Source organism: Pelophylax lessonae (genome assembly GCF_965119305.1).
Source record: "Pelophylax lessonae genome assembly, chromosome: 6".
NCBI lineage: Eukaryota > Metazoa > Chordata > Amphibia > Anura > Ranidae > Pelophylax > Pelophylax lessonae.
This window is the reverse complement of record NC_138773.1, coordinates 177,930,316-177,946,724: the sequence shown is the minus strand read 5'-3', so window position 1 is coordinate 177,946,724 and position 16,409 is coordinate 177,930,316. Positions and strand designations below refer to the sequence as shown.

The window sequence follows — 16,409 nt, the reverse complement described above, 5'->3', positions numbered from 1 at the left end:
GGCACACATTTAACCCTTTGATTGCCCTAGATCAGTGATGGCGAACCTTGGCACCCCAGATGTTTTGGAACTACATTTCCCATGATGCTCAACTACACTGCAGAGTGCATGAGCATCATGGGAAATGTAGTTCCAAAACATCTGGAGTGCCAAGGTTCGCCATCACTGCCCTAGATGTTAACCCCTTCCCAGTCCGTGTCATTAGTACAGTGACCGTGCATATTTTTTAGCGCTGATCACTGTATTAGTGTAACTGGTTCCCAGTGTCAGATTTGTCCGCCCCCAATATCACAGTCCCACTAAGTCGCTGACTGCCACCATTGCTAGTAAGAAAAAAAAAAAAAAAAGTCCCCGGATTTCATTTTAAAATCTGGTCCCATTATGCTATGGGGGCACACGTGCAGACTCATTCCTGAGCAGACTGTGTGCATCCACAGACAGTGGGGCTCACCCCCCACCCCCCCAACCTTCTCACTGCATTTGAGTGACAGTAGTCAGCCAATGGCTCGCGCTGCAATCAGAGCCTCCGGTGAATACAGGAAGAAGAGTTGCAGCAGACAGGCTCAGGTAAGTGTTTAGGGGAGGAGAGGGGAGGGGAGCTGCTATTAAAACAAACAAAAAAAAAAACCCAAAACAAACAACTTTTTGGACTTCAGAACCATTTGAAGTCCAAGCAAACAAAAAAGTTCCTCATCAAAACCCATACAGGAGCACACAGCAAGGTCACCTCTCTGCTCCAAGCCTATAAAAGGAGCAGCACAAGATTCAGGAAGGAAATCTTTGCTTTCGCCTTCTGTCTGCATGGGCAAGCAAATCTGACTGGCCAATAGGTTGTCCTTCCCTCTACCAGTCTGAATTCTGAAGTAGACAAGAGGTTAATGTAGGTATTTTACACCAGCTGCACTTAATTATGTAAAAAAAAAAAAAAAAAAAAAAAAAAAAAAAAAGCGTTTTGATGTGGACCTGAAGATTAGCTCAAAATACATCTGACAAATTTTACCAATGCAAAAACCACCATTACTCAGTCATACAGGTATTACAGGAAATGTCAATACAAAAGAAACCTGCGCTTCAATGACCAAACAAGGGTATAAAAGTAATGAGCAGGAAACTATGGCTTTTTACAAAGCAAATGCTTTTAAGGCTTATATAGCCTGACAGATGTTGGTGACTCAGCAGGACACTGCATTAATATTACAACAGAAAGCTCTTTAAGGATGTGAGAACCTGATTACTAAAACAATGCAATATTACAATGTAAATGGGCTCCAATCTCAAACTCAGATTTTCCAATGTTGGCCATTCAAGGGAATAAAATCAGGGTAATCATTCGACATTTGCTGTTGCCCAAAACCTTAACACTTTATTTGGGGTAGGGGCGGGTATCCGGTTTTGACAGGTCTCTGCTTCCACTACAGTTGGTTGGCCTCAGCGATCCACCAGAAGAAGTTCTCCCCCTGCAACTTTCTGGGACACGCCATAGATCCCAGAAGGCTTTGGGTTCTTTCACAAAGTGTAGCATGGCTCGCGCATGTGCAGTGACAGCTAGCTGTGAAGCCTCACAGAGTCACAGCTGGCTGCCCAAAGTAAACCTGGCAGTGCCAGGGACTCAAAGCAGCGGTTCAGGTGAGCACAGTGCTGGCCCCTTGGATAGGAGAGTATCCTTTTAATAAAAAGTCAGCAGCTACAGTATTTGTAGCTGTGGATGTCATTTTTCCTTAAAATAGTGGAACAGCTTTAAGTGCTTTATAACCCTAGTTACATGACCTGACATATCCTCCGGATGGCTGAGGGACTCATGGACATGGCAGGACCTCAGGTGTGTATTAGGGGGGGTGCTGTTGAGGCTGCTACACAAAGAAGATTTACCTTAATGCATTAAGATAATAAAAACCTGGACTTTACAACTCCTTTAACACGAGTTAGCACACATTTCCATGGATTACAATGGAAAATGCATAGATGCGACTTTGAAGATGTGTGTGATGCATTGATCCAAGATGGATGGTGCTGCTGTAAGGATATCAGAGCACATCATACTCATTAGGAGCTTTTATTCGTCACAAAAATGACATTTTGGAGTCCCCAAACTAGCACTTTATCAGTCAGGGAATGTGGCCCCCAGCTGATTAATCTCTTCCCTTGTAAAAATTACACCTGCAGGAACATTCCCTCCCTCCATGACATATGCCCATTCTTGGCACAGCGATCGGGGGATGAGGCGTGTCCCTCGGGACACAGCATATCCCCAATCAGGATAAAGAGCCAAAAAAAATAAAAAATTGGCTCTTATCACGTGACTGGCTGTGTCCAATGACAGCCGGTCATGAATGTCAACAAACCCGGTAACTGCCTGTTATAGAGTTCTCCTCACACACTGATCCTGTGTGGGAGGAGGAGCAGATTGCGGTAACAGGCAGTTACCAATTACAGTGCAAAATAAAAAACACAGATTGCCCCCAGTAATAAAGAGGACCTGTCTCATCAGAGTACCCGAGCACCTGTCTGCAGCCCATGCCTCATAGAATATACAGTTCAGACACCCTACGTGCAGAGGTGATCGCCACCAAAAAGGCCACCTTCTGGGACAGCACAAGCAGGGGAATCTCCCAAATACTTTCAAAGGGAGGCTTCTGTAGAGCTGAAAGCATCAAATTGAGATCCCAAGACAGCAATGGAGCCCACACACACCAGGGTGTGTGGCCAAAGGTCGTTGGAAGAAGAAGACTGCCAAAGCCGACACCTGGCCCCTTGATGGTACTCAAGGCCAACTTCTGTTCAACCCCCCCGTTGAAGAAAGGTTAAGATCCGAGCCACCGAGCAGGAACCCCAAGAAACTCACACCACGCAATGTATGTCTTCCAAGTACAATAGTAGATCTTCCTAGCAGGGCCGGAGTGGGACTCATTTTCAGCCCTGGAGTTTCATGCCTTAGACCGGCCCACTTTAGTTCATGACTGACTATATTAAAATAATGTAATTAACACCTCAGAATATCAGTTTGCAAAGGTGCACTGTTCTCTATTCTCTACAGCCTTGTAATTCATTGTATTTTTCAAAAAATATTTACAATTCAGTGCAAATTCAGTAGCCTAATGCCCCATACACACGTGCAGATTATCTGCAGACTTTTGTCTGCAGACTTACCTTTTCTATGTAGTGCAAGGGCCTGCCGGATTGCATACAAATTGAAAGTGTTTAGGTTTGACCTCATATTATATGGTTTTGGCAAATCTGCAGACAAAAGTCTGCAGATAATCTGCACGTGTGTACGGGGCATAAGGCCTCTTTCACACGGCCGCTCCGGGTTTTTTGTCCGCTGTGGCACTTTTTTTTTTTTTTTTTTTTTTTTTTTACGGACACGGATGACACTTGTGTCATCCGGTCCGTATGTCTGCATATCATCCTATCCGTTTGCGGATGATATACGGACATAATGCATGTCTATGGGGTACAGGGGGAGATGGTTAGAGGCTGTGGGCATGGTACAGGGAGAGATGGTCAGAGGCTGTGGGCATGGTACAAGGAGAGATGGTCAGAGGCTGTGGGCATGGTACAAGGAGAGATGGTCAGAGGCTGTGGGCATGGTACAAGGAGAGATGGTCAGAGGCTGTGGGCATGGTACAAGGAGAGATGGTTAGAGGCTGTGGGCATGGTACAGGGAGAGATGGTTAGAGGCTGTAGAGGGGTCTTACCTGGCCGTGATGAGAGGCGAGCGCCACTGCTGGGCCACTGCAGTTTTTTTCTTTCGATTTAAAAATGGCGCCCCCCCCCCCCCCCCGGCGTCATTAGGTCACTGCTGACAGAGGAGGCGGGACAGATTACTTAGCTGAGACAGGAGGCGGGGCGGAGGCGGGACGAAGTGCTTAGCTGGGAGGAGGTGGGAGGGAGAGAAGACATCCTCGGGTCTGAGTGGAGGCGGGGCGGAGGCGGGACGAAGTGCTTAGCTGGGAGGAGGTGGGAGGGAGAGAAGACATCCTCGGGTCTGAGAGGAGGCGGGGTGGGACGAACTGCTTAGCTAGGAGGAGGCGGGACGGAGGTCGAGCATAATTGTAATAATGCAGAGCTTGCTGATTACATTTTTTCTCTACCTCCGTCCCGCCTCCTCCCAGCTAAGCAGTTTGTCCCGCCTCAGCCCCGCCTCCTCTCAGACCCGAGGATGTATTCTATCCGTGCCGCCTCCTCTCTGCTAAGCAACCAGTCCTGACTCCTCTCTGTCAGCTGTGTTCTAAATTTTAGAACACCGGCCCTCAACCCGACCAGCCCACCGGGAATTCTCCCGGTTCTCCCGATTGGCCAATCCGGGCCTGCTTCCTAGCTTTCAATAGTGTAGGAATCCGATTCAGATAACCCCCATCCTTCAGCTAACCCCCACGGGACCACTAGCACCTCTGTGGCATCCGCCAGAGGATCCCATGACCGAGCCACAAACCTCTGCACCTTTCTGCAGAGCTCAGACACCAACAGATCCACCTCAGGGGTGCCCCACTGGAGACACAGCTGATGGAACAGCTCGGGATGAAGGGACCACTCTCCTTGGTGAACGCCTGCTGACTGAGCTAATCTGCCTGCCAATTTTCCACCTGGGGAAGGCGTACGGAGGAGAGAGCTGGAACGAACCGTTCTGCCCACCCTAGAATGCCGGCTACCTCTAGAGTGCCCCCTTGTTGACTGACATAAGCCACGGTCGTGGCATTGTTCAATTGAATGCGACAACCCTAAAAAGATGATCCGTCCAATGAGCCAGACAAAGGTCTGATTGCTCAGAGTTTCAAGACTTTGATCCGTAGTCTGGACACTTCCAGCAACCAGATCCCCTGAGCAGAATGCTTGCAGAGGACGCCACCCCAGGCTGGCAGCCGTGGTGACCACTGTCTGACAACGAAGCCACCATATCAGGGACTCCCTCATTCCCCGACTATGCCAGAACGGATTGTCCAGAGACTGCGGTGTCTTGTCCTTTTTGGTAAGAATCTCCCTTTGCAGGGACCTCGTATGGAATTGTGCAAACAATCCCCTCAAAAAGAGGTAGACCCCATCAGGTCCAGCATCTGCATGCAGGACCAGAGAGACAATTAGCTGTTGGACAGCAGGAGGCGAATTGCAGCCTGCAATTTCTGGAGTTTGTCCAGAGGAAGGAGCACTCCGGCTAAGGCAGAGTCCAGAGTCAGGCCCAGAAAGTCCAGCTTCGCAGACAAAGCCAGAGAAGATTTCTGAAAAATCAGAATCCAGCCAAACTCCCGCAGAGTTTGTATTGTGATCTCCAGGTTTCCCACCACAGCAGAGGATGACTCTGCTTGCATGAGATCATCCAGGTAGCCCAGTACCACGATCCCCTGTTGGTATAGCAAAGCTAGCACCAGGGCTAACACTTTTTTGAAGACCTGAGGAGCAGAGGCAAGATCAAAGGGTAACGCAACAAACGAATACTGCTCCTCTCCCACAGGAAAGCAGAGAAAACACTGGTGACTGGCACATATTGAAATGTGAAGGTAGGCATCCTTGATATTGGTTGAGGCAAGGAAATCTCCCTGACACAGGGATGCCACCACCATTCAAATGGATTGCATTCTGAACTTCTGTACCTGCACAAAACTTTTGAGCGCCTTGAGGTCCAGGATTGGATGCACTTTGCCTTCCTTCCTGGGGACTGAACAGGTTTGAGTAAAAACCCTGAAAACACTCCAAAGTTGGAACCGAGACAATCACCCCTTGAAGGAACATATTTTGCACCACCCCAAACAGGCCCTGTAAGCGGTCTGGGGACAGGTGCAAGTTGGAAGGAAAAAAACCTTGCCAGGGGACAAGAGCAAAACGCTGATCTTGTAGCCGGACTGAATGACTTTGTGGACCCACATGTCTTGCACCAGACCAGGAAAGTCCACGGATCCAGAAACCAGCGAAGAAGTTTCTCCCCACCCCCGATACGGGTGAGAGCACACCTTCCATGCTGAAGGAGCCTGATCCACATATCTGAAGAAGCCCGATCTTGGCTTGCCAGACCAGGTTAGTTTGGATCCTCCAGAGGAGACCCTGAAAGACTGAGCCCTTGTCTGTCAACCCTGAAGGACAAAAACACATCTTATAAGCTCAGAAGGAAGGCCCATGTCTACTACAAGGTTCCTTGCTCTTCATAGCCTGAAGGACTCCCCCCCCCGTGAGACCTTTAATGAGGTCTTCTAGGGTAGCTCCAAAACAGGCTATTTCCCTGGAAAGGAAGCTCAGTCAAGGCCTTTTTTGAAGTCTGATCTGCAGACCAGCACTTGAGCCAAAAGTCACACCGAAGAACCACTGCCAAAACAGAGGCTAGCCATCAGGTGAGCCATGTCCAAAGAGGCATCACAGAAACTGCAGCCCCTGGACCAGCTGGTCTGCCAGCTCAGCAAAGGAAGGGGGAGCTGTTCCCCCTCCAGGTCACGGTGTAAGAGCTTAGCCCACTCGGTCAGAGCTTGCGACACTAGGGCAATGGAGAATACCGGCCTCATTGCCGAACCAGCCAGAGTTCACATATTGCAGGCCACAGCCTCCGCCTTCTAGTCAGCCAGATCCTTAAAGGCGGTGGACTCTTCAACCAGAATCATGGTTGCCTTGTTCAATCTGGAAACCAGAGGGTCCACCACCGGTTGCACAGTCAACTTAGGGGGTAAAGCCTAGTAAGGCGCTTATGAAGCCCACGGGGACACTATTGGTTGTCCCCACTCTTTAGCGACCATTCTGTCAAAATAGGCAGGGAAAGAAAATACCTTTGCCGCTCTGCATGGCTTGTGAGTGCCAAAGGGTACCTGCGCCTCTTTCGCAGCAGCTGCGTCCTCTATCTTTAGGGTCTCACGCACACAGTTACAATCAGTGCATCAACCAGCGCCTTTTCGTGTGCGGTTGCAGCCTTAGAGGAATCATCCTCGCTATCAGAGGATTCCAGGCACGTGGTGGCAGACCCAGCAGGGTGACCTGTGGCCAAATCAGATTCAGGATCGAATGAGACAGAGGAGGCAGGGGGAAGGCTGTTTTCTAGCCCGTCGCCCGCAAGCCACCTCTACCCGGGACACAAGGGACTCCAGGACAGCTGTCTGTATGGATGGATGGGACCTGGAGGACCCCGCAGCCTCAGAGGTGATCAGGTGTGGAAATGTGTTCCAAAGACTCCGTGAGTACCCAGGGGGACCCCACAATAGGTGTAAAACACTGCTAAGGGACAACCCCCACCACTCTGGCAGCACCACCCGGTCACCAGGCAAAAGCGCCAAGCGATCCTCAGCAGAGGGAGAGGACCTCGCCAGACTCACCAAGCGCAGAAACAAGCGCCTACAGCCACCAGGATAATGCACTACACATGCGGCAATCAGGATGTAAAATCATCCAGGAGTCAGCATCAGGGAATGAGGGGCTCCCACCACCGAAATCGCTGCCCACAGGACTCTACTGTCATGGCCCCGCTATTTTCAATGGCAAACCACAGCAAAATGGCTGCCGAACTACACAAACATGGCCGCTGTGTATAGAATACACAGGCTACAACAAAATGGTGGCCCCGCGTGGCACACAGGGACCCAGGAGGGAGACCAGGCCTCAGGGACAGGCCCCCCATCGCTATTAACGACGGCAGCTACTCACCATATGAGGAATCGCTCCAGACCGAGGCTGATCGGAGCCAGAAGAGCTGCTTTAGGGGACTGCTCGTCACAAGCAGAACCAATGAGGAGAAAGACTGCAGTAGCTGGTAATAAAGTAATAGAAAAGAAAAAGCTGCATCAGCAGGGGAATAAAAAGTAGGTTTTAGAGGTTTTTAAACACCTAGAGTTGGGGATTACCGAAATGAACTTGCACTTTGACAGCGCACTCCAGCCAATTTTATCCAACTGATGGGTTCACTTTCAAGACAAAACCCCCCACTGCTGATGAAACATCACACCCTTTAGTGTCATTTTTGTGAATGGGATTATCATATGCATCACTGTCAGGGTTTACATTTCACCACATCATAAGTAAAGCAATGTACTACAACATTAACAAAGATGCCAAGCCTTTCTGATGTAATCAGCAGCACACAAGCCACAGATAAATCAGAAAATGAGCATACAAGCACCCTTTAAGAGGGTAAAAACTTTAGACTTACCTGTTCAGTGGGTGGCACGCAACATCTTAAACGTAGACGCAAGGATTTCGCAAAGATTTAACACCCTGGCTGTTGTGCTGGCTCACCTCCAATATATTTGTCACTAATCTGAAACCGTTCTGCAGATCAGAAAAGTCCTAAAAAGCCATCCGTGTTACCAATAGATCTTCTCTATATTGCTGGTATACATACCTGTCCAGGTCAGCGAATCCATATTAAGAACATAACTAAACCCACTAATTTACTGATTTCACAAAAAATTTCAAGTCAGAAATGTACCATTTAATCAAAAACATACATTGATGTTTTTATGCAGTGTTTTCATTTACACCCTGCCTACTAGCACATGTGCAGTGTATGCTGCATTCAAGGCACACCTTGTTGCAGCCATTGCAAAAAAAAAAAAAAAAATTGTTCCATATTGTACAATATATGGAAACAAATATGCCGCCTTTAACATAAAAATGGTGGATCTGGGGCCATATCCAAAATATACAGCTATTCTGAAATGGGAGGATCTCATCAACTTTCATGGCACATTGTGACAGCCATGTGCCAAGACAACATCTCTTCCACCATATCAGTCCAGAACAATTGTTATATACATTCCAAATAGGAGAATCCAGCCCCCTTCTAAATTACTGTGCTGCTCATATATCCATTAACCATCATTTCATGGCTATATACTATACAGTTTATTAAAACCACCCTGAATGCCTCAAGTCAATGTTTACTGTGCACATATGTTGGTCATAATGTGATTTCACTATAAAAAAAAAAAAAAAAAAAAAAAAAAAAAAAGTAAAAAGCATGAGTTAAATACTAATCCCAAACAGATCTAATGATCCATTTCCCACAACCCCCATCCTGTAGCCCAATTCATAAACCAAGCCTGCCAAATGCTGCCTCACATTACAAGATCCACAAGAACCAGACACAATTGGTCTTGCTGCATGGAGAGGTGTCTACGAATGTAATCTAAATGGAAGGGGCCACGTATATGCACTGCATCAAAAAAGTCCAAGCTTTCAGGAGGCAAGCTACCATGGGAAGAAAGGGTCTGGCTCTGCACGAGACACATTTACCAAATTTGACTTCTATGAATAGAATAGGCAGGAAGCAGCAGTGATTATAGTGTGTGCTTTTTGTTTTTTTAATAAAACTGCTTTTGGGTAAACTAGTGATGTTGTAATGCACTCAGGAGTGGTTACAAAGCACTAGAGGGGAAAACAGACCGGCAACGATCAGCAGATCTCATGCAAACCTCAGCCCCCTTTCCTTGGGCTTAAAGATACGTAACCCTGGACAGCAAAACCAGATATTGACTAAATAAGAATAAAATATTGTCTTTTTTTGCACATGCCCATTCAGGACTAGTTCTCTTTAGATTTCTATGCAAACCCTAAATGAAATGAGTGGAACATCTGTTACACAGTAACGGTCTGAGGGATTTAACGCGCAGACTTCTTTGGCTATTCTTGCTAAGAGACAGAAGCCACAAAAATGTTCACATTGGCTAGGAGGCTGGGTACCTCTTCTTTTGACCAGCCCTCTTTCATGGGCTGTGGGTGGGGAGCAACTATGTGGAACATCAGACAAAGACTCCATTCTCCATGTAGTGCAATACTAGCGACTCGTATCCCGAAGAAAAGTAGAGCATGCCACCGACTTTGTCACAGCTAATTCACAGCACATGATGAACAATGTAATCCTCATATGAAACCCTTTTTTTTTTTTTTTTTTTTTTTTTAAAAGACTGACATCAGACACTAATACAATTATTGCAAGAGATTGGTCACAATGACCAGAGTTCTGCTTAGCAGCTCACATCAATCTTTATCAAAAGATCTGAGCAGTCATTTTTGGTTAAAGACTGACAAACTGAGTAAGGAAACTGACATTTTCAGGGCACATCCACAGCATGGTGTTACATGTGACGGTGTTTGTATATTGGCACTAAGATGTTATAAGGAAGCTGTGGTGAAGAGTGCGGTAACAAGGATTCTACTGTGGATATTTATAAAATAAATAATGACATGTAGTGAAGGTGTGTTCACGTTTCCTGATATTTATAAATAAATAGGATTTGTTATTTTACTATGCTCTGATCTGAGCAGTGCACTCAGTCCCATCTTCTACCTTGTTTTACTGATAGGTTTGGTCTTTAATAAACGAGTGCCCACCGAGTTATGACTCCCCATAATACACACACCACTTTTTCCCTATTCTGCATATCTCTTGACCAGCCCAGCACCCAATGCTTTAGAAGATTGTTGCTGGAACCTTTGGGATGAATGGATGCAGGTTTCCTTAAGCTGGCCATACAACAGAATTTTGGGAGAAAGGTTTTTGGAATATTTCATTACATTTTCTAATAGTTATTGGCGTCAAATTGACTTTTTGGGTGTGGCGATGAAGAAAAAAAAAAAAATTTAGGAGGAACAGGATGGAAAAAGGTTTCCCTCAAACCAAATTCTAAAGCCAACAATAGAGAAGAAAAATGCATAAAAATTCAAAAAACTTTTGATCTAACTTTCAATGGCCCAATCGCATCGGATATTTTCCAGCGAACTTCAACATTCTTCCAATCATTTTTAACACTAATCAGGTTCCTGATTTCTACTACCCTGACTATACATTTCACCAATTTTTTTTCCCAAAAGACTGACCTACAAATAACTAGAAACTCATTCATTTGAAAAAAAATAAATAAAATTCCAAAATGTTAATTTTTCCCCATCTTAAAAGGGAAATAGATTGTTGCAGAAACCACTTACCACATGAAAATTTAATGAGCGATCTACTGACTTTGTTTGGTTTTCTATCTATGGCCAGCTAAAGGCTCGGTTCACATATATGCGATGCGGGAAGGCTGCGAATTCGCAGCCTGTTCCCGCATCGCACGCGCACCCCCGGCAGTTCACACTGCAATATGCGATACGCTGGGGGTGTCAATGTAATCTTAACGACACCCCCAGTTTGAACGCATATCGCAGTGCGATCGTGCAGTTCGCACAGGAGCGGATCGCACAAGTGTGAACCGCTGTGCGATCCGATCCTGATGCGGCTGCAAAAATGCCTCCTGTGCGTGTTTGCTCCGGGTGCGATGCGAATTTAGCCATACAAACTGTATGGCTAAACTCGCACCGCACAGCTGATCGCATGTGGGAGCAGTGCGCTCCGATATTACATGCGAACCCGGCACTCGCACAAATGTGAACTGGGGCTAACAGTCAACAGTTTTAGTTGAGGAAATTCCATTCATTCCAAAATCTTAAAGGAAAATATTGAGATTTTTTGGAAGGCCATCGGTCAGGTCTCTAGAGAAACTGGAGTGCACTGATCAGTACCACTGACCGTTGACCTGGAACACACTGATCGAAACCGAATGTCGTTTTGGACTGATCAATGATCCCAATCACTGCGCGTTCCAGGACGGCGCTCAATGATCCCGATCACTGCGCGTTCCAGGACGGCGCTCAATAATCCCGATCACTGCGCGTTCCAGGACGGCGCTCAATGATCCCGATCACTGCGCGTTCCAGGACGGCGCTCAATGATCCCGATCACTGCGCGTTCCAGGACGGCGCTCAATGATCCCGATCACTGCGCGTTCCAGGACGGCGCTCAATGATCCCGATCACTGCGCGTTCCAGGACGGCGCTCAATGATCCCGATCACTGCGCGTTCCAGGACGGCGCTCAATGATCTCGATCACTGCGTTCCAGAACGGCGCTCAATGATCTCGATCACTGCGTTCCAGAACGGCGATCAATGATCCCGATCACTGCGTTCCAGAAGGCGATCAATTATCCCGATCACTGCGTTCCAGAACGACGCTCAATGATCCCGATCACTGAGTTCCACAATAATAGGGATCATTGGGGAACTCAGTGATGGGGGAAGATCTATGGGTGTACTGTGAGGGTCGAAGTGCTCCTGATCTGAGGACAATGTGAGGGTGTGGACCTCCATAGATCACTCACCTTGTCTGGTGGACACGTTCCGTCCATTGCCGGCAGTGAGCACCACCTGAGGACAGCTCCTCTCCAACACGAAGAGCTCATCTCGGCCCACCTTGCTATTCTTGCCGGCTTTGAGGGTTCCGCTGGGCCCGGAGGGGGTGAGGTAGCGGCCATCATTGGCCCTGAAGGCCACCTTCCCAGCAGAGATGTCCAGGGTGAACCTGGTGTCGGGGCTGGGCTCGGTTCTGAGGGTGCCATCCATGGCCAGCAGCCGGTGGTCAGGGGTCTGGATGCTGTAGCGGTTGTCTTGGAAGAGTAGGGTGATAAGGGAGTCCAGCCCCCAAGGTACATCTCGCTCTACAGACAGCTCCTCTCCAGTGGCCCCCAGACGGGCGTACCTCTTCCGAGTCACCGAGTAGATGGTGACCTGGGGGTGCATGGCCAGGTGGACGCCCCATTTCTCGGCTGGGGACACAGAGGGGGAGAAGCAGCTGATCCGATCCTCACAACCCCCCAGGTAGCGGCCGTACGCCTCAGACTGAAGCACCCAGCGGCCGTCTCCCTGAGCGCTGACTAAGAAGCGGCACTCCGAGTCCTGGCTCTCCGCCTCACCGAACACCCGGCCATCCTTGTCCGCCGACAGATACCGGCCTAAGTGGCTCCGGAGCAACACCGCCTCCTCGCCCACCGGCTCCAGGGTCCACACCTGCTTCTTCTTCAGGCTGGAGGCGGACGCATTGATTTTGAAGCCGAAGCTCTCGGCGGTCAGGTACTTATTGTTACAGTTGATGAGACCGAGCTGCAGAGGACCGGAGGCGCTCATGGTGATGGAGCCGGAGGAGGAGAAGAGGAGGACCGTTATAAAGCACTGCTGGTGGTGGAGGGATTGCTGCGCCCAGACGAGCCCCGCCGCCTTTAAAGCCTTGATTACCTCACAGACAGAGGCGGGCCCCGAAAATGTGGGGAAAAGAAGGAATGGATGAGGATGGGGCGGAGGGAGGAGAGGAGGAAGAGAAGGAGGGGGCTCCAGTACAATGGGGGAGAGGAGCACAAGGCTCCATTCAATGAACAAGGGGAATGGGCTACACTGGAAGATGACACAGCCATTTCACTGCCATGACTGCTGCACACTGGTACCTCAGACAAGGCATGTGGGGGGCTGTGTTCCTGCACAGGGGTCTGTACCCTGCTGCTGCATGTGGGGAACATTTGTTTTTTTACAAGACCCCCGACAGATGTTAGGGCAGGGCCAGAGAAGAGTATGACATCCTTCCAGGAGAATTTCAGATGTTCCAGCTCAGCTGTGAAAAATGCCTTCCGGAGAAGTTCAGGATCTCCCTATTTATTGCACAGAGCAGCGTTCCTCAATCTTTTTGCAGTCGCAGCACCCCTTAGACGTACGCAAAATCTAGAGCCGCCTCAGTCTAAAATGTAAATGTAACTTATCAATGGGAAACCTGAGTCGGGGACCAACCACACAACTGGCTAGATGAAGTTAAAGTTATAATAAAGTCTCTTTTTTTTCTTTAAAAATAACAAACATATTATACTTACCTGCTCTGTGCAGCACTTTTGCACAGAGCAGCCCCAATCCTCTTCTTCTCGGATCCCTTGCTGGCGCACCTGGCCCCTCCCTCCTGCCAAGTGCCCCCCCCCCCCACAACAAGCAGCTTGCACTAAGGCACCCGAGCCGCTGCTCTGTGTGTCCATTCAGACACAAAGCCACGGTTCGGCCCTACCCCCTCTCTCTCCTTATTGGCTAACTGACTTTGAGAGCAGCGGGAGCCAATGGTTTCGCTGCTGTGTCTCAACCAATCAGACAGCCAAGGCACTCATGCACATCGCTAGATCGAAATGGGGCTCAGGTAAGTTTGAGGGGGGCTGCTGCACACAGAAGGTTTTTTATCCCAATGCATGGAATGCATTAATATAGAAAACCTTCTGCCTTTAGAACTGTTAGGGCTACAAGATTGTGGAATTCTCTACCACAAGAGGTGGTTTCTGCGGGAAGTATGGTGGCTTTCAAAAGACTCTTAGACGTACATCTCAAGGATCAGAACATTCAGGGGTATGTGAGATGATTACAGCCACACACACCTACAAAGGTTGAACTGGATGGACTATTGTCTTTATTCAACCTCACCTACTATGTAACTATGTAACCACTTTAAAGCAGAACTTTTCTGCCCCTCCTCTCCTACAATGCAGTAGCCAGGAGCCGCTGGCATCTTCCTTCCTGGTTTCTTCCAGGTTCTGATCTTCAGCTGTTTAGATTGGCTGGACAGAGATTATGCCATTCCCATGTGGGCTTGGTATGTAGTGCCAACAGGCAAGTAAGAAACTTGAATGCAGAACAGACACAGTGGGATTCATTTACTATAGCCGGCCATACAAGGTTCGAATCTCGACCGGTTCCTGCTGAGCAATTAATGGGCAGGCTGAATCTACCAAGTTGATTGATCAATCAACTTGGGTACAACCAGCCTGCTGGCTTCTGTTGCGATTATTGATAGCGGTTGCTTTAGCCACTAGTGATAATCACTGTCTTCTGGTGGGGACGGCTTTCCCTGCCCCCCCACCGGGAGAAGACAATGGCCCAGCAGGAGGGATTTCCGAATCCACACTGTCTTTGTTGATGGGGGAATCAAACACATTTCTTTTCTGCAACCATGTTGCTCCATGTATTGCAGGCCTAGACCTGGAGAGTGCAAAGTCTGGTGCAGCTTTGCATGGTAGCCAATCAGCCTCTAAAGTTCAGATTGTTCAATTAAGTGTAGCAGGTTTTCTAGGCCTGTGGCCTGATATGGGTTTGCCATTGGTACTGGTTACCTTTTCAGCCCATGTGAGCTGTGGCCCTGGGTGTGAAGACTGAGACATGAACCACTCCGGCATCTTTGTTTTGTTGCTTTATTGTAGATAAAGGGTATGGGAGAAGGGAATGAGTGGGGTAGTCCTTTAGGCTTCAACTATATACACTTGGGACTTTGTCCCTGAAAAATGCCTGTTGACACTTCCTTGACGCCAGCCGGGGCCAGCCAACACCCACTATCTCTGAGAACACTCTGTAACATAAGAGAAGTGCTGAATCCTCGGCTTGTAGTCCAGAAGATCCAGGACTGTGAAATTGTAGAACCAATGACACTGTTATACTGCAACAAGTCACTGAATACTTCCCTTCTGCCTTGCTTTGTCTAAGGTAGTATGTTGTAGAATCCTGTCAAGCTGTACATTCCAACTGGCACACACTGTACAATTCAGGGCCTATTAGTAGGTGCCCCCTTTAGCCTTGAACTATTCGGGTTCACTGTCTATGCACCCCCCTCTGTAACTTCAGGGTCCTCAACCTAGGTACCCCCTTTCAGCTAGCTGGCACTGGATCCCAGAACCTCTTCCGGAGTGGTCCCCTCTGACTCTGGAAAACCCCCAGGGGCAATCCGCAGTACTTACGGCCTGTGTAGGCTTTCCTGGGACTGGACCCCTCTCACTCTCCGCAGGTTCTCGGCACACCGGATCCCCTCAGCTTAACTCAGCACTCTCTGGATTCTCAGGCGACACCGCGAGACATCCTCTTCCCTCAGACAGGAGGAGAGACAGCCGCACTCTCCATCCTGGGACTCTGCTCCTGCCAAAGACACCGTGTCAGGCGCTTCCCCCAAACTTATACCCACTCCCAGAATCCTTTGCAGCATATTCTGCCTTCTGAGGTAGTTACAGGCTTGGATGTGTCCCCTGATTGGGTTTCCTCCACTGCCCTATCAGAAGCCTCTAACAGAGCCAGTGGGGAGACTCCCCTCTCTGGAGACACACTTGGAAACCATGACAATCTACCTAGCAAAAAGAAACAAGGCCCTGCTGTTAGGCAGACAAGGCCCACAATGCATTTACCTAGCACCTACCTGTAGAGTGCTACATAAGCTTAGACAAAAAAAAAAACCTGGAAGTTGATTAGTTTATATGCAGAGCTGCTCTGTGATCGCTGTGTCCTTCAGACATAGATAGCTGATCACAGATCATGGTAAAGTGCCAATCATACCGGCCCTATACCACGTGATCAGCTGTGTCCAATTACAGCGGATCACATGTAAACAAACTTGCCAGTTATCGGCATTCCTTTCCTCACGCTGTCACAGCATGAGGAGAGAAGAGCCAGTAACCAGCAAGTGTGACAGGACATTTACATTGATAATCAGCTCACTGATCATCAGTGTCCTGGTTATCAGTGCAGCCCCAACAGTGCCAATCAGTGCCTTCTCATCAGTGCAACCTATCAGTACCATCAGTGCAGCCTATCAGTACTCATCAGTGCAGCCTCATCAGCACACATCAGTGAA

The 16,409-nt window shown here is 48.4% G+C and overlaps 1 protein-coding gene across 1 annotated transcript in view; it reads right to left on the bottom strand.

The window, feature by feature from the left end:
- FSCN1 (fascin actin-bundling protein 1) overlaps positions 1-13,000 on the bottom strand; it is a 53,211-nt gene extending 40,211 nt beyond the window's left edge. Inside the window, exon 1 of the mRNA XM_082260928.1 lies at positions 12,100-13,000. Coding sequence (XP_082117054.1) covers positions 12,100-12,901 — 802 coding nt within the window. The 5' untranslated portion in view covers positions 12,902-13,000. The remainder of the gene's footprint in view (positions 1-12,099) is intronic.
- Between the last annotated feature and the right edge of the window lie 3,409 nt (positions 13,001-16,409).